We start from the raw sequence: 21625 nt of genomic DNA, 5'->3' as shown, positions 1-21625 counted from the left end.
AAAGCAGCGTGCGAAAATGGCAGTGTTGCCAAGTTGCTGCCTATTTGGGTAGACGTTTTTCAAAAAACCTATAAAAAATACAATTTTTATCAAAGAATCATTCGTTAGGGCGAGGGTTGTTGAAAATATGCATAGCTTTATATACTTAATAGGATACACCTTTTCTCGCAAAATAGAAAGAAGCAGAATTTTTTGGATTTAAATCTCGATCATAGCAATTTTGCTTTTCATTTGCTCTTACTATTTTATTGGCTGCAATGAATAAAGATTGGGAAGATTAAAAAAAAAATTATGACACTATCATACCGCAGTCAAACACACCCCTGAAATACTGTACGTTTTAAATATCCCACGGAGATTTTGCGATGGTAATCAAACGGAAAGCGATTTCCGACCCATGTAATTGTTTAATAGATTACCATTTGGGGAAAAAGAGAAGCAGAAATTGTGCACAATTCATGACTGCAACCGGTAATAGTACTATTAGTGGAGAGGAGAAATAGCACAAATGTGCTGCATGTTCCTTTTTCACTCAAAGCTACTCTCATTCGCTACATAGTAACTAATGGAATGCTTTGTTCAGGTGGCAAGTGAAGTGTGTCTCAAGCGAATGCTACAACATATGGAATTAGATTGCACCGTTGGATCTGGTACAAGCGATAAGCTCTTGCGGAGGGATAACGACTTCACCGGACCCAGGCAAGAAACTTGGCAATGAACTGTGAGGTACATAATTATTATCAAAATCAGTGCTGACGTCATTATTAACGATGAAGTAAGCATAGACGTCGCTTCTGAATGAGGTTGTGTTACTTCAATTGTTCCAGGACAACTGCACCATTGACACAACGGCGGCAATATCATTGGGGGTTTGAATCGTCAACTGAAGAGAGACCAGAGTATAGGGGGTTGATGAAGAAGCGTTTCTGCCGGGTGCTGATTAATTATGCCCCTTCGGTACAATGCATGATGTTATTAGAATGAAATGAAGTAACGCGTCAGATTTTTGTTTGTTTTACGATCTTTCCTTTATTTTTCGAATCTCTAGAGTGAGAAACATAAATAGAGAGAGAAAGAGAGAAGATAAAGAGGGAGGAAGAGACGTTTTCTAATGCTGATGTTGTGCTTGGCTGCCCCTACATTCAAACTGCGTCCCCCATGTGAATAGGGTGCGCCTTGTCCTCATTCCTTGTCAGAAATTGTTATTTCGGAAATATCAACCGATAGTTGATTATTTGTATTACTGTTTACTTTGAACATTGAAATTAGAAACATTTCCTTAACTGTGTGTGTTTGTTTATAATTTAGCCTGCCCAATCGGGATCGATCGTTCGCATTCGTTATCGTTTTTGCAAATAGCACAATGAACGTACATGGTTCATCGGTTGTTTCGGTCATAATGCATAATTTTACGCACATTTACTGGTTCGATTAATTTGTTTCTCTGTTTCTACGTTCAGTGGCAGGCAGAAGATTTGCTTTTCCATCTTATTTTCCTTCTCATATGCTGTCTACGGTTCCTATTAAACACGACGATTATACACTATAAATCCCAAGAGCTGTCCCTAGCCTTTCGTGTATGCTAATATTGATCTATGCGTTTCTTAAATTCAACCCACCTAATCACGATGTTATGTATCCGGTATAATTATGTAATTTCCCGTTTTATGCCCAACAATTGTCGATTACCATATATTACTGTTCACAGTTCTTGCTTGTTATTTTCCTAAGAATAGTTGTATTCGTATCTACCGTACAAGTAATAACTTAATATTGCTTCCATCGTAGAAAGAAGAAATCATAAAAGAAGCTCAATAGCATAAGAACATACATTATCGTATAACAATTACCGATAGGCGGCATTCTCTTTACTTTCAACGATAAACGCGGTGCATTTTCATTTCTGTTTGAGACACACACATATAGGGAAAAAGCCTGTTACCGATTTCTATTTTTTACGTCTTCGAGACATTTCGTGATCTTGTGAAGTTGCGGGTAACTGTTTTTTTTTTTCTTCTAAAGGATGTTAAACCCGTCGTTATACAATTCAATTGCCAACCGTTCGTCAAACCGTAAAGATGGTTTTGTTTTTTTTTTGTCGAAACACACTACTAATTTAAACATCATCTAATGGCTTCATCTAAAAAAGATTGCTTTCGTTTTCTCCCTGCGAAAAATGTCCTGCAATGTTGGTTGCTAGCGATAGTTTGCTTTACGAGAGGAATTTGCTCAGAAGAATATTTTAAAACAATAGCGGCAACCATTTTGGCGACGCGTGTTATGTTGCACCAAATGCTTTTCACATTTTTTCTACGAATGCCTGTTATGTTTGGAACATTCTGAAAGGGTTGAGAGTGTAGGAATTGCTATGAATAGTTGATTGCATTTTCTACTGTTCGTATATTTGCTAACAAAGCTTCAAAAGGTTAAGAACGGACAATTATTTTCTATGCAAGAATCAAGATTGCAAAGTGCTCTAATATATGGCCAATTTTAACATACACACACACACTAGCACTCGCGCTTACACCGCATTGCACTTGGTGAGCCAAAATTGAATCTCTCCCTCTAATCTATCAGCAATAATACTAACGATCTTTATCATTCGCTGGTGTGTACGGATTTGTGTTTTTTGTGGAGCATTTCTTGGATGGATTCTTGTTCAACTAACATCTGGCTAATAGTAGAGAATAGTTCAATGATGAACTACGACTTCTTCCGCATAGTTTTTTTTTCCTTTTTGAGCAAATAGCATTTACGCTCCAGCCTGGTTTTATCCTTTCGTTCGTGCGATCCGATTGGTACGTACACTTTTGGACGTACAACATCTGAGCTGAGCATTCAAATTTGGTCACCAATTTATATTCTCCCGTCGCGTTCGTTCCCTAAAAATGCAAAGCCACTTTTTAAAACCGTCGTCTGATTCTCATCGCTCACTAGGTCGACGTTTCGCTGACGACTTGACTACGTAAAATCCGAATCAGATGCACACCGGTGTCCCGTACATCCGGCCATTGCCGCACGATGGCTATTAGCACGAGTGTGCAGAAAAGCGTCGTCAGCACACGCAGCCGCGTTTTGAGAAATGGCACTATGATCCCGGCTACCGTTGCCACCAGGAGCAGGATCACTTGCAGCACGGTCAGCACGACGTTGATCAGCTTCACCACTACGGCACGTGCATTTGAGTTGTAAATGCCTTCCACCGTAACGTACTGCTGCTGCGACAGTTGCTCCATCTTGGAAATGCGGGTCTGGCAGTTTTCGAGAATTTCGTTCACGTCTCGCAACCTTTCATCGCTCTGGTATTGCACTTTTTCCTCCAGATCGGCGATCGCTTGCTTCAAATTCTCGCGCTCGTTTTGGTGTAGCTCGGACAGATCATTAATCTGCTCTTCCAGCCGGTCCGCTCGGTAACGCTCGTTCTCCAGCGCCATCGAAAGCTCCGTCACTTCCTTTTGGACCAACTCGACCCGGTCGAGCCGCTCTTTCAGCTTCCCGTACTCCTCCCGCAGCTCGTTGAGGGCCTTGTAATTGACGCACCGCTGAGTGCAGCTTAATCGGTGTTTGTCCGACCCGAGCGGTATGCTATCACTAGTGACGCTGCTACATTCACTGTCATGTTCGCTGTATTTCCCCCCCGGCCCAGGACCGTGATGGCGATGGCCCGAAGACACGGCATGCAATTGTTGGTGTTGATGGTGGTGACCCTGCCCAGGTGTAGTCCCAGCCACCCGTCGGCCTTCACTGTCGCTTATGCTAGTATTGTGTTGATTGCTCTGTCCGCCACCGCCACCTCCACCACCACCACCTGGCCCACTCGCATTCGGTGTGGTTTGTTGCCCTTCCGTACCGCTCCCGACTTCCATTCCGGAAAGGTCACTGTCTGCCGCGCTGCCGGTGTACCAGGTCGATGTGAGCTGATTAATGTTGTCCGCACTGCCAAACTTGTTCCGTATGAGGTGGGCGAACTTCCGTGGCTTAGAAATCACAGTCGCCGACAAACCGGTCACACCATGCCGGATGTTGCCACCGACGTTTCTTAGACCCTGGCCTACGTCACGCAGCATCTCGCGAGGCTGCAAGAAGCTCTGCTGCTGCTGTTGATTGGTCGCCACTGCCAGCTGCTGCAGATTGGGCGGCAACGTTTGACTGCCACCCGCAAGCAGCACCGCTTGTTGCTGTTGCTGCTGCTGCTGCTGCTGGAGTAGCAAGCTTGCCGCAACTGCAGCGTGTTGTTGTTGCTGCTGTTGCTGCGTTTGTTGCTGCTGCTGTTGTTGATGCGCCTGCTTTTGTTGCGTTTGCTGCATGTCCTTGTACCGCTTGTTGTACGATTCCAGCTTCTTTTGCAGTTGCGAGATATTGTTGGCGCTCTTTTGATTCTTTTTCTCGAACACTGCCTTGATGCGCTGGAGCTGCTGCTTGTCTGCATTGGCTGCAAGCTTCAGATACTCGTTCACATTGGAATCCCGCGCTTCCTGCTCCTTCCGAATCAGTTCCTTCGTGCAAGCAATCTTGGTGGTGATGCGATCGTATGCCAGCGGCGCACTACTCCCTCGCGAATGGCCCTTCTGATGAGCGTGGCCGTGCGCTTGGCCCGAAGAGCCCGGCAGCGCGGTCCGTTCGATGGAATCATTGCTGTGCTGTGACACGGTTGTCACATTGCCATCTACCTCCTCCAGCAAGGGCCCAACGCCGGACAGATTACTGTAATCGACTGGCATGGTGCTTCGCATCATCTCCTCTAAGCTGGCACCTGCGCTAAATGGAACACCACTTCCACCTCCTCCACTGGCTGCTGTCGTACTGGCAATCGAGGACGAATTGCCCGTCGCAGGCGTGGTTGTTGTTGCTGTCGTTAGCATTTCCATTGTCGTCGTAGTCATTTCCAGCGCACTGCTGCTCCCTGCTGGCTTCGCTTCCTCGTGGGACCTTTCCCTAGGGTGCTTATCTCTGGAACCACTGCCGCCACCGCCACCAGCAGCAGCACTGTCTCCACTTCCTAGCCGCTGCTGTCTTGGAAGGCGTCGCGGTACCGGGCTGCGAATCGGTCGATAGTGCGATTTGTTGGATTCGTACGGATGTTCTTCGAGCGTGTGGCGATTAGCACTAGTCGAACCACAATCAGTAGCAGACCCTCTGACTAGACTACTATAACAATCACCACCACCACCACCACTACTACCGCTGTCTCCCTCTTGTGCTACGTTTGCCGTCCCTGTTTGAAAACTGGTCACTGTGGATGATCGCGCTGCTGCTGCTGATGACTGTGCCGTATCATGTAAATCCATTCGCTACATGCGCTCTCGCCCCCTTTGTCAGCCAGCAGTTTGTCGATAATTATTGTTGAGACGACCCGAGACACACGCTCAACAATACACCCGCCCCGTCGTATGGACGCGTAACGCACCAACACCTATACACGACGGTGGCGCCGCTTGCCGCTGCCGTCCGACGACGGACAGCGCCCAATCAGAATGTCGTCGCGACGTCTGTGCACCAATTTACCTATAGTTTTTTATGCGTTCCCGAGGGCTTCTGCAGTTACGAAGTTGCCCTTAGGGGTCGCCCAATCGTGCAGTTTCTTTTTCCGTTTTGTCGTACCTGTGCCACCAGGCAGGATACGTTCCTTTTTGGATTGTTCTTTTCAGTCGCTTTTAGAATGCACGGCGATTACCTGCCTCGCCCAACCCCACCACCTTTCTCCGCCTTGTTGTCGTTGACGCTTGGCACGATTGCTTCGATTAGTGGGTAGGGTGTTGCTGCTAGTGATTCATCGTTTCTACCACCACAATGATTGATTTGGTCTCGGTCACTGTGCTCTGTTTACTCCATTATCGCGTAGTGGCGTATGGCAATCTCTATAGGCGGCCCAGTTTGACAATACTTCCTCAGCGCGGATCTGTTGCTCGCGAAAGGATTGCCCCCCAAAATTTGGGTATCGTTACGGAACTAGATTTGGTCGTTTTCAAGTTAGGCACAGCCCAACAACTGATTCAAAGCGTAAATCCACCTCAGTAGGAATGTCCCGCTGCCGTCCTGGTATTTGCTGCGCGCTTCAATCGTTAATGTCAATTAGACACAAATCGCATAATTGAGATAACGAAGGGCCACGCACTTTTCAATCGTTCTTTTGTGTATAGCTTTGTTGGTTTGTTTTTCTCCGCTCTGTGTAATGTGCAGTTCCTCTACACTAGCAACCATTTCAAATGCATCATATTCACCGATGCATTAAAGGGATACACTGCTTTTTCGTCGTTGGTTTCCCGTTCGATGACCGTCCCTTGTTGCAAATCTGATGATGCATCTCTACCCTTCCTGCGCGTCGCCCGTCTCGCCTATGTGCTGCTGCCGTCGTAACCTTCTGGTATGGCCGAAAACAGAACGCATAGTTTCTTTTTTCAGTGCTGTAAGTTCAACGCAAACCGACGAAGGTCGTGCGGCAGCTGCAATCAGAGGGCATTTGAAGCACTGCCTTTATTCTGTGTATTTCGCATTTGTAACAAGAGGCTCGTGTTCCTTGAACACACATTAACCAACCATCCAGCACTTATCACATTTCACAACAAACGATGAGTCCCATTAACGCAAAAACTAAACGCAAACCACTCGGTCCTGGCTTCAATGTCGGTCGTTTCGTTGCGGCAGTTTTGCTTTCTTTTTACCGAGCTTCCCATCAAATCACATCACTGCACTTGGGATTTTCGTTCCGGGCTGAGCTGTGTGTGTTGTTCGTTTGCCTGACAAATTTTCGTCGAAATTACAGTAAAGGCTGATTCGTTCAATGTGCTCGAATTCCGAAGCTACTCGAATCGTGCTGTTCGGCGTGGCGAAATGGGGCGAAAGGGCTAGTGATGGACAATTTTAGAATATTTCGGTAAGGAACGGTAAGGTTGTTCCTTATCGCAAAGGAACGAAATGATGGATTTCGCGAAATTCCGATTCGTGTATTTTTGGCATAAGAATATTAAATCTATTTTTTTGAAGCTTACTGGAAAAATTACTATTATTCCATAATATTATTTTTTTATATTTAAACATTTTATTTCAACATTGTCCGAACTTCCTATGAAAGGAACTGAACGAACCTATTAGGTTCGGAAAGAAATTGTCATCACCCGTTTTCGTTTGCTCTGTCAAAATCATCCGTACCCCGAGCGGGAAATAATTTTTAAACTGGGTTGGATTTTTTATCCCTATCCGGAATGTGCTACTTTTTTCTGCGGAAAATTGATATGTTTTGGTAAAATGCGCATTTTTTATCGGTCTTAGGGAAAGAACAAGATTCAACAAACATGAGATATCGCTTGGCATATGGCATCGACTTGCTTATCTCTTGCGAAACTATTGATTTTATCGGCCCTGTAACAAATTCCATAGCGTGTAAGTGTTGATTCGTTTTGGGAAGTTGTTTGCGGTATGAGTATGAAAGGTATGAGTTAGGTTAAATGGATGGATTAAGCCAAGCTGTATTTTTTGTACTTCATGACGAATGCCTGCTTCGTACTGTTGTCCCATTGGATGTCAAAAGAATGATAAATGGACGATTATTTTCACGATATATATGACTTTCGATTCGTAATTTGTTCTCCCGTTTGTTTCTACAGGTTTCACGTGGATCATTCCGGCTGGTAGAAAGCGAACTGATTGACAAGCTGGATTTGCTCATCAGTGAGAATAAGGGCGACGATGAGTATCGGGAACTGTTTAGCACAATGTGAGTAGCTCTAACTTAGACTGTATGTTGTATACTTTTTCATCTCATGAAAATCGTCACTAAGAACTTATAAGAATGAGTAAACTAGTTTGAAACGAAATAATGACTAATTACATACTAATTTTAAAATAAGTCTCGTGTTCATACTAACTCTAACCTCTCAACACTCTGCTTTAATCGCGAACAATGATCTTCATCAAAATCATCAACTACATCGCCATCACTCCATCATCATGATCCTCGCTAATATCACCCAAAACATCACGATCGTGCATCAACGTCGTCGTGTTCTGGTTCACATTCTGCTACAAATTTGTCCGTGTCGTGTTTCTTCTTCTGTTTACGCCCATCTACCGTGAAAAAAACGACCTCAATTGCACATATGCACCCAAACTGTAGGGAGCAACTGTGTCTAGCGTAAGTTATCACTAAACCTTCGAACAAAACTAAACCCACTTTATTAATTGTGTTGTTCAATACCATTGATGCAGTATGGCATAACCTTATTGTGGAACATAATCGAATTCTTTGGTTTCTTCTGTATTTTTTTAAATATTCAAATCACCGATCGACTCGTACAGCCTCTTGGAACGGGTACAAACGGAGAATCCCTCTTGGCGCGAGTCGGGAATTGCATTCATTTCCTCGGTCACTCGGTTGCTGGAACGGCTGCTAGATTATCGTAGCGTCATGCAAGGGGACGAGAATCGCGACAAACGTATGACCTGCACGGTCAATCTGCTGAACTTCTACAACGACGAGATTAATCGCAAGGAAATGTACGTTCGATACATCTACAAGCTGCTGGATCTGCATCTCGGTGCCGAAAACTATGTCGAAGCTGGACTGACGCTGAAGCTGTACGCCGATATGCTGTCCTGGGATAGTGAAAACATTTCAGATGAATCGAACGGACCTCGGGAATGGGAACAGAAGGAGAAAATTTATAAAAACGTAAGAGATGATGCACGCGTTGGGGAGATCAAGGATGTCTAATGTCTTTTTGTTTTCACGGTTATGTTACAGATCATAAGCTATTTCGATAAGGGCAAATGTTGGGAGAAGGGCATCCCGTTGTGCAAGGAGCTGGCTATATTTTACGAGCGAAAACGTTTCGATTACAACCGGCTGAGCGATGCATTAGTTCAGGAGGCAAAGTTTTTCCAAAACATCCTGACCCAATTGCGCCCAGAGCCCGAATATTTTCGCGTCGGATACTACGGTACAGGATTTCCATCGTTCGTCAGGGTACGTGTTTTACGTGGGGTGCAATGATGCAATTACACCCTTCGCGCGAACTATATTTTCTGTTCCTTTCTTCCCGCTTAGAACAAACAATTCATCTATCGTGGCTTGGAGTACGAACGCATCGGTGCATTCATCCAGCGGCTCCAGACCGAATTTCCCACTGCATTCATTCTGGACAAGAAGCAATACCCACCGGACAGCTCGATTCTGAACTCGCCGGAGCAAAGGTTTCATGTCGTCAATGTACGCCCGATCGCCGATCCGTACCATCTGAAAAGTGCCAAAGTGACCGTCCCGGAGAAAATTTCCAAGTACTATGAAGTGAACGACGTTACACGGTTCCAGTACGACCGTCCAGTACACAAGGGCACGGTAGATAAAGATAACGAGTTCAAGTCCTTGTGGATCGTGAGAACGATCTACGAAACGGCCCAACCGTTGCCGGGCATCTTACGATGGTTCGAAGTTAGTAAGACGTGAGTATTGCTATTGTTTTGCTTTTATGACACGTTCACACTGCAGTATTTCGGTTGCTTAAACGTTTGGTTCTAATGATACTATTTTCTACCTTTCTGCGGCACAGATCGGAGCACGAGCTAACACCGGTGGAGTTTGCTTGCGAAACAATTGCCAACGTAAACAAGGAACTTTCCGATCTCATCGTACAGTACCGCCTGGATCCGAAGCGCAATTTAAACCCATTCACGATGCGACTGCAAGGATCGGTGGATGCGAACGTGAACGGAGGCTTTAGCAAATATCAGGACGCATTCTTCTCGGAACGTTTCGCCAAATCGGCCGAGGGTCGCGATCAGAGTGTGCATGTACAGCGACTGAAGCGGTTGATTTTTGAGCAGATGCAAATCCTGCGCCAGGCGCTGGAACTCCATCGCAGTCTTGCACCGGAACAGGTGCTGCCGCTGCACAATCGCTTGTCGGAAGCGTTCCTGGAGCTGGAGAAGAGCACGTCCGAGTGGAAAACGAACATCAACATTCCAACCAAACCGCTGCCTCCGCTACCGATTGGCCAGCAGCAACCGCACGGTGGTGGTGGTACAGACATATACGGTGGTGGTACGGGGGCAAACGGGGGGAAAATGGGCATGTCCAATGGTGGAGCACAAGAGCTAGCGTACTTCCCGGAAGACTACGACGGCACGTACATGTCGGTGAACAAAAAGACTCTCTCGCTGTCCGGAATTGTTCCGATGACGGCGTTAACCTCCTCGCCAGCACCCCACATTCCACCGCGCGACAGTACTGGTGCAGTGATGCTGCCTGCAGTGTGTTCGCCGACCGCGCCACCATTGCCACCACGGGGCCACACCCCGGACAAACGAAGCTCCAATCCGATGCCATTCACCGAGTACGTTGAGCAACAGCAGCAGCAGCAGCAGCTACAGCAGCACAGCAGTTTGCCGGGCAAGAATCGGCAGAAAAAGTATTCACTGTATGAGATTTCGCTCAACGACAGCGGCAACTATGGCAGCCCGCGCAATCTGGCCGAATTCCGGCAGGGTTTCTATCGCGATTCGGGCATTTCTACCAGCACGCAGGAATTAAACAATCTCAACGCAGCATCGTCCTCCGGGGCAACAGGCGGTGGTCCCCTGCCGCAAGGAGGAGAGGGCTGCGCTCAAACGCCACCGCACCAACACTATCACCAGCCGATGACCATTACATCCGCAGCCACATCCCACGACGACTACAACATTATTGCCAATGGCAATACGTTGCCGGTTATGTCCCAGCATCCGGTCCGTGGCCATCAGAAGACAAACTCCAACCCCGAAGCGTACCAAAGCATTCCAATGGTGGCCGGAACGACGGCACCTCTTATCGGCGGTACATCGGTGCAACCACCGCCACCACCCATCCCGCCCAAATCAGCTTCGCTACACCATCAGCACTCACTCCCGGTGGCGAGCCTCGGCGGGGGAGGACTGGCCAATAATAATATTAATAATAATAATAACAATCACAGCAATAACAACAGCACCCTTAGCTTCCATTCCCAAGGAGCGCATGCGCAGCATCTACCGCCACCATCCCACTACCACCATCAGCGCAACCAGTCGCTTAACCTAAGCACCAACAGTTCGTCCGACGGGGAGCAGCTAAGCTTGAACGACATTAGCCCAGCGCCTCCACCAATGTTCAATGATAATTTCAGCGACTCGTTCAGCGACGAATGTGACAATCCGACACCAAGCTGTGGCGGCGTTCCCATTAGCCAGCACGCAAAAATGACACCCAGCCCAGGCCGGTCGGTAAGTGGTGGCTCCGGTGCGACTGGAGCTGGTGTGGTAGTAACGCCAGGCTACAACAGCACCACACTGAACGGATCAGCATCGTCCGGCGAAGCGCTGGAGCTCAGTTCGATCACGACGACAACGACTACGACTACGATCATTTCTCTCCGAAGGGATGAGGAGGATGAAATATTCTACTAAAAACGCGCATTTCGCAATTGTGTGGCGCATATGAGTTGTATTTCCGGCTATGGAAAACGAAAAGCAAACAGCGTAACACTTTTCTTCCACCGATCGTTTTTGATCGGGCTGGTAAACATCATGATATTATATGAAAGTGAAGGGGGAAGTCGAACGGAAGTGGGCGTCGATAGACAAAACATGTGCAATCACTTATTCTTACCCACATTGAACCGGAGACACGATAGCGGCTATCTCAGATAAGAAAGCAACCACATACCAACGAGAACTAATATTCAGGAACGTCGTAACATATACGTGCGAAGAGTAACCATTTATAATACTAGTGTGAAGCAAGCAAGCAAGCTATTTGCTATATTTATAGATATACAACAAAAAAAGAAAGATAGAATACCCCGTAAGTATGCATATATACACACGTGCGCTCATAATTTAACTAAACAACAAATTCCACACAATGGATATACCTCTATACAATTACTCACATTTCATTGCAACCGCCCAGCACATTGGCAAAACGAATTGTTTTGCAAACCAGCAACTTGTATATGTGCGAGCGAGTCTCATAATTATTGTGAATTTGAAACCCAATTTGCCAAAACAGAAAAAAAAACAAAAAAACAACAGCAACCAATTGTTTAGAATTATATGAAAGCTAAAGCTAACGATAGGAAACTGTAACGCATTCTCAAAGCATGGGGCACCTTCATGTCTCCCGATGCTGATTACTAGAAATAGAAACCAAAAAAAAAAAAACATTTGTTGATGCATTAATTTTGCATTATGTACAAGTAATACGATACAATCATTATTCTGGAGAGGAAGGCAAATTCCGGCGCAAAACGAGTGTGATTTCAATCTAGTATTTTTAGGGTTCAGAAAGATCTGCGTGGAAGGGAATGGGATTACGAGATACGGTAATTATTAATGGGAGCGCCCACCATTGGAGCGCGAAGCATTTCCAGTTTCATTCCAAGGAATTTGCTTTTTATATGCTTGTCCGTGCTAGACCATGCATAGCTAAACAATTACCTCCAAATACTCTTCTTGCATGTTACCGTTTCCGTACTCTCTCGATTCTCTTACACTTTTCTTCTTACCTAGTAGTTTACCTACCTAGTCAGCAGAAATGGTGTAGAACAATTTAGTCTCGGAAAGCTCTTGTGAAAGGCTTCGAAGAGCGGCAGGAAAATGAATTTTAACTCTTGTAAAAGCGAATACAAATAGTTAAAGATATTAGCAAAGATATTGAGAAAGGATAAGAAGGATGAAGAAAGAAGCTTGATCGAGAGAGATATTCTTTCTTATGGAAAAAGAACTAAATGTAATTGTACTCTGTAGCACTCTTGTTGGTCAAATCCAATAGGAATTTTCAAGCAGCCTGTACAAAAAGGATGCTATAGAGTCCAATTTCCAGCACATGAAGTTCACTTCCCTTAGGAAAGAGTGTGAAGGAAGTGTCCCACAACTATGAGCACCCCTGGAAACCCCTGTAAAGGAGATTTAAAAAAGAGCAGACAAACCATTGCTTGATTATATTTTAGTTTAGTTTATTTTATACGTATGAATCGGTGTGCAGCTTACCAGCAGAGCACTGTTTACCTACTCAACCCCTTTTGTCGGCGTACATATAAAGTTCAATATATTGACCCTTTTACGAAAACTACCTAATAAAACAGTGCTACTATACCAGTAGTGTACGTTGTGCAATGTTTCGTTTCAGCCAAGAAGAAAGAAAATCCTGTATCTTTCTTTTTCAGCCTGCCTGCCGACAAGGCCTGGCAGGTCACCAGTAGTAACTCTTCAGGACGAACATCCAATCTCCATCATGTCCCGTTATGCCTGTACCATTGTGTACTCACTGCGCTACTCCTACTACCGTAGGTCAATTACAGAAGTCTTCCCTTCTAGATCGGGCAAGAGTTTTTGAGTGTCCTAATATAAGGATGCCGTTTTCAGATGACTGGTTGTCCAGTACATAATACAGCTCAGCAATATCCTCGTTCGTTCTTCTGCTCCACATGCTATACTCGAACCGCAAACACATTGAACAGACCATTTGCATCCATCGCTCGGATATTCACTACTAGAGCAGGTCATTGAGTAGAGAACACAGCTTATGTTGCCAACCGGTCATTCCATAGCGATTATGTGGGATTCAATTTATCACAACAAACCTGACGAAACGGGCGAAGCTGGGACTCTACCATGCCTTTTTAGTCTACAGCAGAGATGTCAAACATAAGGCCCGCGGGCCAGATGCGACCCGCGAAACCTTTCAATCCGGCCCGCGAAGAACTTTGGTAATTATTTGAATGAAACCGAAGTCAGGGTAGCCACTCGAATCAGGATTTTAATTTCCTGGTTTTTTCCCGGTTTTTTTCCCGGTTTTTCCCGGACTTTTTGGAGTTTTCCCGGTTCACTATGCTTCGTGTGCCGGTTTTATCGATACTGCAATTCCAAATTATTATATCATACGTTTTCAAAAATCGTTATGTAGAGGATGGTAAGTAAACACGGGCATTACGGGACAAATGGACACTTGTCATGAAAACTGGATAAAATTTATTAGTGAATTATTCAAAAATATAGTATCCAATCTGGAGGTGTGACAACACATTTGAGAACCATTTTTGGCATGATTTCTATCAAATTTGTACAAATTTATTTTCAATCATGCGCTCGTTTGTTGATCTAATTTGGCTACTATGGATCTTAAGCTATTTAAATATGCATTTTTTATATTTTCGGAAGTTTTATATGAGCAAAAAACTGATGAAAAAACTACAAAAAAAAAACATTACAAATATTGCTTTTTGATGGTTTTACATCATGACACTAACGTGTAAAGACTTTACCCCGTGACCAAGATATTTTTCATCTGCTATCAATTGTTGATTTACAGATGTCATCACATAACCTTAAAAAAGGGTAACCGGAAGTCATGGACCAAACAGCCAACGGAGAAAGCATACAAATTTGCGAAGAACGGATTTCCTGTTAAACAGCAGCCATTCATTATGCTGTTACTCGCACGACGCTGATGGTGCACCTCACGAATAGATACAGGAGATTTCAGTGGGTTTCTTAATTTTGGGACCCTTTCTTGACTATGTTTTACGGGAACTGTATTTTATGTGATAATAAAACAAAGGAGCAACGATCGGACTGCAGATGCGACGCCATCTCAACCATCAGTGCCAGTGTGGGAACCCAGTCACTCGGGCGGAATGAAGGTAGAGGCCCGAAACCAAAATGTAAAATGCCAATGTATAGGCAATGTGTGATTGGATAACCTTAAAATTGCTAAAAGTTATCAGTTCTGTTCAAAAATTGGGATCGCCCACTAAATTTACCGTTAAATTCGACACGACCGCAACTTCACGAGAAATGAATAACAAAAGACGAGTGTGCAAGGTAGAACGAATAGGCACACCATACCCGAAATGTGCAAGAACCGATATCGGTGAACGTAAGTATTGCACCAGTGCGAATGAGAAGTATAGTACATATATTGCGTACCATATGTGTGAAACGGAAAATGTTGTCCTTACACATTGGTGTGATGTTGATGACCTGTGGTAAGTTGGGAACAATATACAAAACATCCCAATAATTAAAAATACACTTAGTACGATGGTAAACAGTGATAGCAAAAGTTTGTGATAATTTCCCGGTTTATTTTTTTGAGAATATCCCGGGTTTTCCCGGTTTTTCCCGGAAAAATAAAATTCCCGGCTAATTCCCGGTTTTCCCGGTTTTCCCGGTTGAGTGGCCACCCTGCGAAGTAGATTGTTCATTACGCGACTTTTTTCTTCTGCGACTGAGGGTAGTCTTCAGCTTGGTTCCTGCAAAAATCAGGCCGATATCTTTAAACATTTCGAAAAACCAAGCACTTAAAAAAGGCGTGAGTTGGAGGCCGATTGGAAATTGATAGTCCCTTTTTTAATGGCCACATAGCTAGCGAATATTTGCCGATATAGTGCTAAAATGATGAGTTATCGTTATTAGTCATTAGCGTTGTCAAATGCTGCATTTTGTTCTTGTCCGGGATTGGGCGACCGCCGTTTAAGTAAAGTATGAGTAAATATAAACTACTATGCGTATTATAATTGTATGGTAACTGTGCCATTTTTCGGCAGTGTGACTAAAAACATAAAATCATGTAAAATAGTGTTGAAAATTGTCCCAATACATATTTTTACAATATAGATATGCTCATTTGTTATTCATATACGAAGTTTGAGTGAGAGTGAGTGTGAGAAACTGTTTTAGACATTTTTGTCTACCTATTTGCATTGATTAAAACATTTTCCGACCCGAAAATAGGACCAAACTGCCGAATATAGGAACAAATCCAGTGTTTGTATTTTGAATGGAAAAAAAACAAAAATTGGACCAATATTTCCAACTGTAATCCAGCCCGCGACCTTAAACGTGTTTGACATCACTGGTCTACAGCATCTGTAGTGATGGGAAAAATGAATATTTCGTCGGAATCGTTTCCGGCTAGCTCCGAAGTTTTTTGGAATCGATTTCGAATAGTAGGTCCGGAATCTGTATTCGGAATTAACTCCAGAATCGGAATCGGATCCGAAATTAGTTCCGGATTCAGAATCGACTCCAGAATCAGCTCCAAAATCGAAATCAGCTCTAGAGTGAACTCAGGAATCGGCTCCATCATCGACTCTGGAATCGGCTTCGGAATCGATTCCAGCATCGGAATCGGCTCCGGAACTGGTTCCGAACATGGAATTGGAATCGGGTAGGTCTGATTCCGAGCTCCCATCACTAAACTGTACATATCATCTTTGAGACACGTACACTGTCCAAATCAGACAAAACTGATTGGCAATGAAGGAACCGCTACCACGTCGACTTTATAGACGATCTTGCGCGAGATCGTCAACGGTTTCAGATACTCTTACAGCAGATCAAGGACGCGATATTGGTCAACAAAAAATTGATCCATTGGAATAATGATCAGATCACTCTACCGCTTGTTTTTGTGCACTGGGTAATCAGCAGTCAGCTTGCACTCTTTTGATAGTTCTTCGTGCTCCCAGATGCAGAGGGCACTCCATCCTAGACTGCCAACTGACTTTTATCTTTTAACGTTTCTCGTATCTTTGCTTCTATCGTATTTTTGAGAGATTCAGCAATCTCTTAGGATTAGTAAATGTCTAACGTGTCTAACGTCTAAGAATCTATAAAAGATTCCTGAAAATTTAAAGATTCATCCGTAAATGTTTGCTGTATCCATCACACTTGTATATGTCATATTTGGGTCCGCACACACGGCGAGCCATAAATCAGCAATGGCTTTTAAACAACTTTTCGACGAAGCATACAATCAAGTGCGGATTACCGCGCGTACACTTTATACAGATTCTTCAAACTATAAAGATACAAAAAAGTGTTGAAATCTTTAGAAATAAATTAATCTTCAGAGATTCAAGAATGTTGGATGTCACAGGATAATGGAACCAAATAATGAATCTTCAGTTGACTTTGAATAGACGAACATTACTATTAGAACTTACGCAGTGTTACAGTGGATTTTAAAGCACAACCCAAAGAAGCGATGGCAGAACTACAGCAAGTAGTCTATTTGATAACGGAGCTTTTGCAGAAGTTAGCACAGCCTACACCTGCCCCTAGCAACCCGGAGCAAACTCTCCAGGCCTTGGTAAGCACCATCAGCGAATTTTCGTTTGACCCGGAGAACGGAATCGCTTTTGACGAGTGGTACAGCCGGTATACGGACCTTTTCGAATCGGATGCCCAGCACCTAGACGATTCCGCCAAGGTGTGTCTGCTGCTGAGCAAGTTGGACACACCATCACACGCCAGGTACGTCAACTACAACTTGCCGAAGGTTCCCAAGGAAGTCGATATTGCAGGCACCGTCAAGATACTATCGCAAATGTTCGGCACACACACCTCCATTTTTAACAAGCGGTACCAGTGCCTCCACCCAGTAAAATCTGAAGCAGAGGACATCATCGCCTACGGAGCAAAGGTGAATCGTGCATGCGAAAATTTCGATTTAAAAATATGAACATCGATCAATTTAAGTGTTTGACGTTTGTGAGTGGCCTTAAAGGTCATGCCTACGCCGATATTCGAGCAAGGCTAATTTCCCAGATGGACGATGGTGAAACAGCATAAGCTCACGTGACACTACACAACTTGATTCGTGAATATCAACGACTCGTCAATCTCAATGCGGACCCATTGATGATTGATCGCCAGTCATGCTCGAAACAGGAGAAGGGAAACTCTCATCAGCAGCACTCTTCGAAAACGGAAGGTAATCTGCCTCGCACTCTTTGTTGGCAATGTGGACGGATGCATTTTGTCCGTAACTGTCCATTCTCGGAGCACCAGTGTAAACAGTGCAACCGGATTGGCCACAAGGAAGGCTATTGCGGCTGCGTTACTGAACGGCAAACAGTTCCAGCTCCAGGGTAGAAAAAGCCATCGAATCAGCCAAAAAGCAAATAAACAAAATAAACCACGGGAAGTAAATGCTAGAGGTGTATACATCGTGAACTGCATAGCTACACGTTCCAGTAAGCGTAAGTACGTGCCTACGACATCGTCACAACGGCTGCCTACCTCTCAACCTCAATAGATATGTCCGAATACTTCGGACTGTAACAATGAATCTTTGTGATTCAGGTTCAAAGATTATTCACTATGACGATTCATTCCAACTCATGAATCTGAATCAGAGTAACATCCAACTCTAGACCAAGATACAAAGGTTACTAATCTTTCGGATTACGTGTCTTCTTTACGGTCAGACATCCTCAGTAAACATTTTCCCCCGCACAAGTAAAATTAATCATTCACACAATGGTATAGTTTACACTTTTGACTTTTATTTCAACAAAAATACATCCTCTGTTAATTATGCTTTCGTTTAAACCTGCCTAACGATTTCCAATGTTCGTGCTGCCTTGTAATTTGTTATTGTTTCCCACCGGTATATATTCGTATTGATTCTGGGCACAGTTTTTGATTCGTGATTTTCCTTCGTTTTCTATGCAAATTCATTTTTACATTGCTTATGCTTTACTTGCTGCTCACAGCATGTGCTAACCACACGGTTGCTGCAATAAGTAAAGTAATTAGAGTCTTTCCACGCTGGCACGCGCGGCTTGTCGGACGATTTGCCGCCGCCCGCGAACATGGTTAACATCCAAATATTTGGTACATCACGCGGAGCAGGATCGAAACCAGAGTGGGTGGATGGCGCCCTACTTGTAAGGTGTAATAAGAGGTGGTACTAATGACGCAAGTGTAGTATGCCGTTGCAATTTCGACACCTTGTATAGCACTGAAGTAGTACACTACTAAATTCAACTACAATCAACAACTTTGAACAGATGGACTGAGGAAAAAAAACAAATTCGTGGAAACCACCGGCACCGGCTCGTTTGCCGCAAGGGGATTCCCGTCCCGTTCCCTAACATTAATAGTATTGCAACGTAGATTGGCCCAATATCATTCAGTATGAGGCTGACAGCGCCAACACGTGCGCCTCGTGCCTCTCCAACACACTTTCACTCTTCATGTACTGGCATTTAAACTACAGCTGTGTTTTATATATTTGTAAAGAATGTATATTTTTACAGCATTTTGTTTGCCTTTTTCCCTTCGCCTGTGTGTTGTTGTGGGCTACACCAAATGATTCATTCATTCTTTCAGCTTTCATCGATACGTACAAATAGAAAACGATCATCCTCGATGATCGTCATTTACCTATTTTCTCATTACTGCATATTGCATTTGCTTTTTTTCATTTCGTTTCGTTTGGCCTTTTCTTTTCACTTTTCACCCTTTTACTACTACTCCTATGCACGATATGTAAGTTTTGATATTTAAAAATCAGTTTGCAATCAGTTTCGGTTTGTCAACAAACACGTTTTGACATTGTATCTAGGAATTTGTTTTGTTTCGCTGTGTTTTACATTTTCGTTCTTGTTTTGCATTGTTTTGCATGATTTTTTTTATCATGTTATTGTCGTTACGCATCTTTTTTGTTTCTTTCTTCTGGTAATAGTTGTAAGGGAAGCAACAGAAACAGAAGTTTACAAAACGCTGCTCTAACGAATATAACAAAGTTAAAATGTGGTAATTTACTGGAAACATGCCATGATTTTCACGCCGAAGAAGAGTTTTTGGCATGAAATATAGAAAGCAGTAAGAGTTTTCTATAGTTATTGACAGCATATTAAGGCATACTAAAATCTTAAAAACGTATAATGAAACAAAGATAAAGGCAAACGGAAAATGAAGACAAATATGTATATAATTAATAAAAAAACAACTCAACAAAAAATATAAAAAGAATAATAAAAGGAAGCCACTAATACTCAAATGGAACGGAAATATAATGTATAACGTGTACAGTCAAATGCAATATACGCTTACATAAATGTGTTTGTTTTACTTCTTATACGCTTAATCATATACAAAAGGGGAAGTTTATGCGCGCACGTATTAGTAGCTTCATTCACTTATGTGTAACAATGTGCATAATTGTAACATAATTGCATTAAAAAGCGTAAAAGGCGCGACAAGAATATTTATGATAATAATAATAATAAAAACAGTTTGAAGTGTTTTGGAATCCGTTGTTTAACAGTACAAACAGCCAAACTAACATTACATATTAGCTAGTGCCCGGTGCCCGCCACCAATAGTGTGTGTGTGTATGTGTTCCCCGTAAGTGGTAATAGGAAACCAAAACAAAGATGGATTCAGTAAACTTTCCAAACTCGTTGCTTTTTGCTCTACTTTTGCTAATGATATAATGCGTTAACAATATTGCATGCTTTTTTTTTTGCTTTTCCATAACATAATCCAATATGATGAACGTTTGATGTAGTTTCATTCTCAGACACGATTATCTTTTCCAATAGGATAATCTTTTCTGGATGTCTACGTGTTTTTATGGTCTTTTGTTTTTTGTTTTGTTTTTTTTTTCATTTCTCGTATGCACCATTTTTTTTTTCTATTTCGATCCCTCTTTTGCCATTTTGGTTTTTGCATTACTTTCCTGTATTGACCGTGTATTGGCCAGTTTGTTTTGTTTTGTTTGTTTGTTTCTGTTTGTGCAAAACTTTCGTAAGACACATTTACACACACATACACGCACACACAGAGAAACTTACAACACACTTACAAAATGCATAGTCGTTTTTAACCTTTTCTTTAGTTTAGTTTAAAAAGTTGTATGTTGCGAAAATACTTCAATTCGTTTTTGTAATATTCCAAAACCTGTGTGCTTGCTTCATGCTTTTTTTCTTCTTCTTTTTTTCAATTATAATTAATGTTTCACAGTCGGTGCTACACAACACTGATTTACTTTAATCGTTTATTTTTACCCTGTTAATGTTTCCGACAATGTTTAAACTTTATTTTTTTCTTGCTGTTCAATTTTTTTTTCAAAGTATTATAGTGTTTTTGATGTGTATATCACGGAATGATTCAAGAAAATAGATAAAACGCCATACGCCACCCACATCAAGCGCCCACTAGATCCTCTTTCGGTAGAATGTTTGCATTTGAAAAAGTAAGATGAATATGGAAGAAACAGGATTTGATTTAGTGTGTGCTTGCTTGTTAGGTCGCTCTTGTTTTGCAAACGAGCACGATTTGCCAACTAGTGTTGCTGGACGGGTAGAGAACATTCAATACTGATTATTAGTTCGGTAAACGCGTTCTACTACTTCGTGCACTCCTTTCCCACTGATCATCCCGCTGCGATCTAATTCATTTAAATCTAACTTTTAATGCTCTTTTCCCCTATCTAAGTATGACTAAATTGCAATTTGAAACCTAGACGGAAGTATAACGCAAAATAATATCCTTCAATACATGCATGGGTGAGTGTGTGTGTGTTTGTGTGTAGGCCGCATTGGTTGGAACGAGTTTAAAGGGAGATTGGGAGAGCAAGGTGGAGGATAGGAACAAGATACAAGGACGAGGTACAGGACTAGTGGTGGTGGGCTATTGGTGGGAAAGAAGAGTAGATTGATTGGCGTTTACGGAGGAATTAACACTTTGTTTTACTATGCACATTATTTTTTTACCGATCGCCACACCCTCAGCTTGCTTTGTTGCGTACGATCACACTTTACTTACTCAGCACAGCTGGAGTGATGATCGCAAAGGCAACCACCAATCAAGGTTC

General features: G+C 43.1%; 2 protein-coding genes and 1 long non-coding RNA gene across 14 annotated transcripts in view; 2 read left to right on the top strand and 1 right to left on the bottom strand.

The window, feature by feature from the left end:
* LOC121588784 (dedicator of cytokinesis protein 4) overlaps positions 1–13113 on the top strand; it is an 82703-nt gene extending 69590 nt beyond the window's left edge. For 10 of the 11 annotated variants that reach the window (XM_041907120.1, XM_041907124.1, XM_041907122.1 and 7 more), the window contains 6 exons: positions 7608–7717; positions 8117–8134; positions 8299–8671; positions 8744–8965; positions 9047–9441; positions 9549–13113. In XM_041907120.1, the coding sequence (XP_041763054.1) occupies positions 7608–7717; positions 8117–8134; positions 8299–8671; positions 8744–8965; positions 9047–9441; positions 9549–11418 (2988 nt within the window). In that variant the 3' untranslated portion in view covers positions 11419–13113. The remainder of the gene's footprint in view (positions 1–7607; positions 7718–8116; positions 8135–8298; positions 8672–8743; positions 8966–9046; positions 9442–9548) is intronic. The other variant, XM_041907127.1, reaches the window with a different exon arrangement.
* Positions 91–1798, top strand: LOC121588789. 2 transcript variants are annotated; one of them, XR_006004214.1, is made up of 2 exons: positions 91–471; positions 584–1798. It is a non-coding gene; the product is annotated as an uncharacterized LOC121588789 (long non-coding RNA). The 2 variants fall into 2 exon arrangements; XR_006004215.1 differs by having other exon boundaries at positions 151–510.
* LOC121588785 (transmembrane and coiled-coil domains protein 2) lies at positions 2018–6764 on the bottom strand. Its single transcript, XM_041907129.1, has one exon. It carries the CDS (start codon positions 5289–5291, stop codon positions 2937–2939), a length of 2355 nt encoding a protein of 784 aa, XP_041763063.1. The 5' UTR covers positions 5292–6764; the 3' UTR covers positions 2018–2936.
* Positions 13114–21625: the final 8512 nt, after the last annotated feature.

Source organism: Anopheles merus, chromosome 2R, assembly GCF_017562075.2.
Source record: "Anopheles merus strain MAF chromosome 2R, AmerM5.1, whole genome shotgun sequence".
In the NCBI taxonomy this organism is placed as follows: Eukaryota; Metazoa; Arthropoda; class Insecta; order Diptera; family Culicidae; genus Anopheles; species Anopheles merus.
The sequence above is the reverse complement of the archived record's forward strand: the minus strand, read 5'-3'. Positions and strand labels throughout refer to the sequence as shown.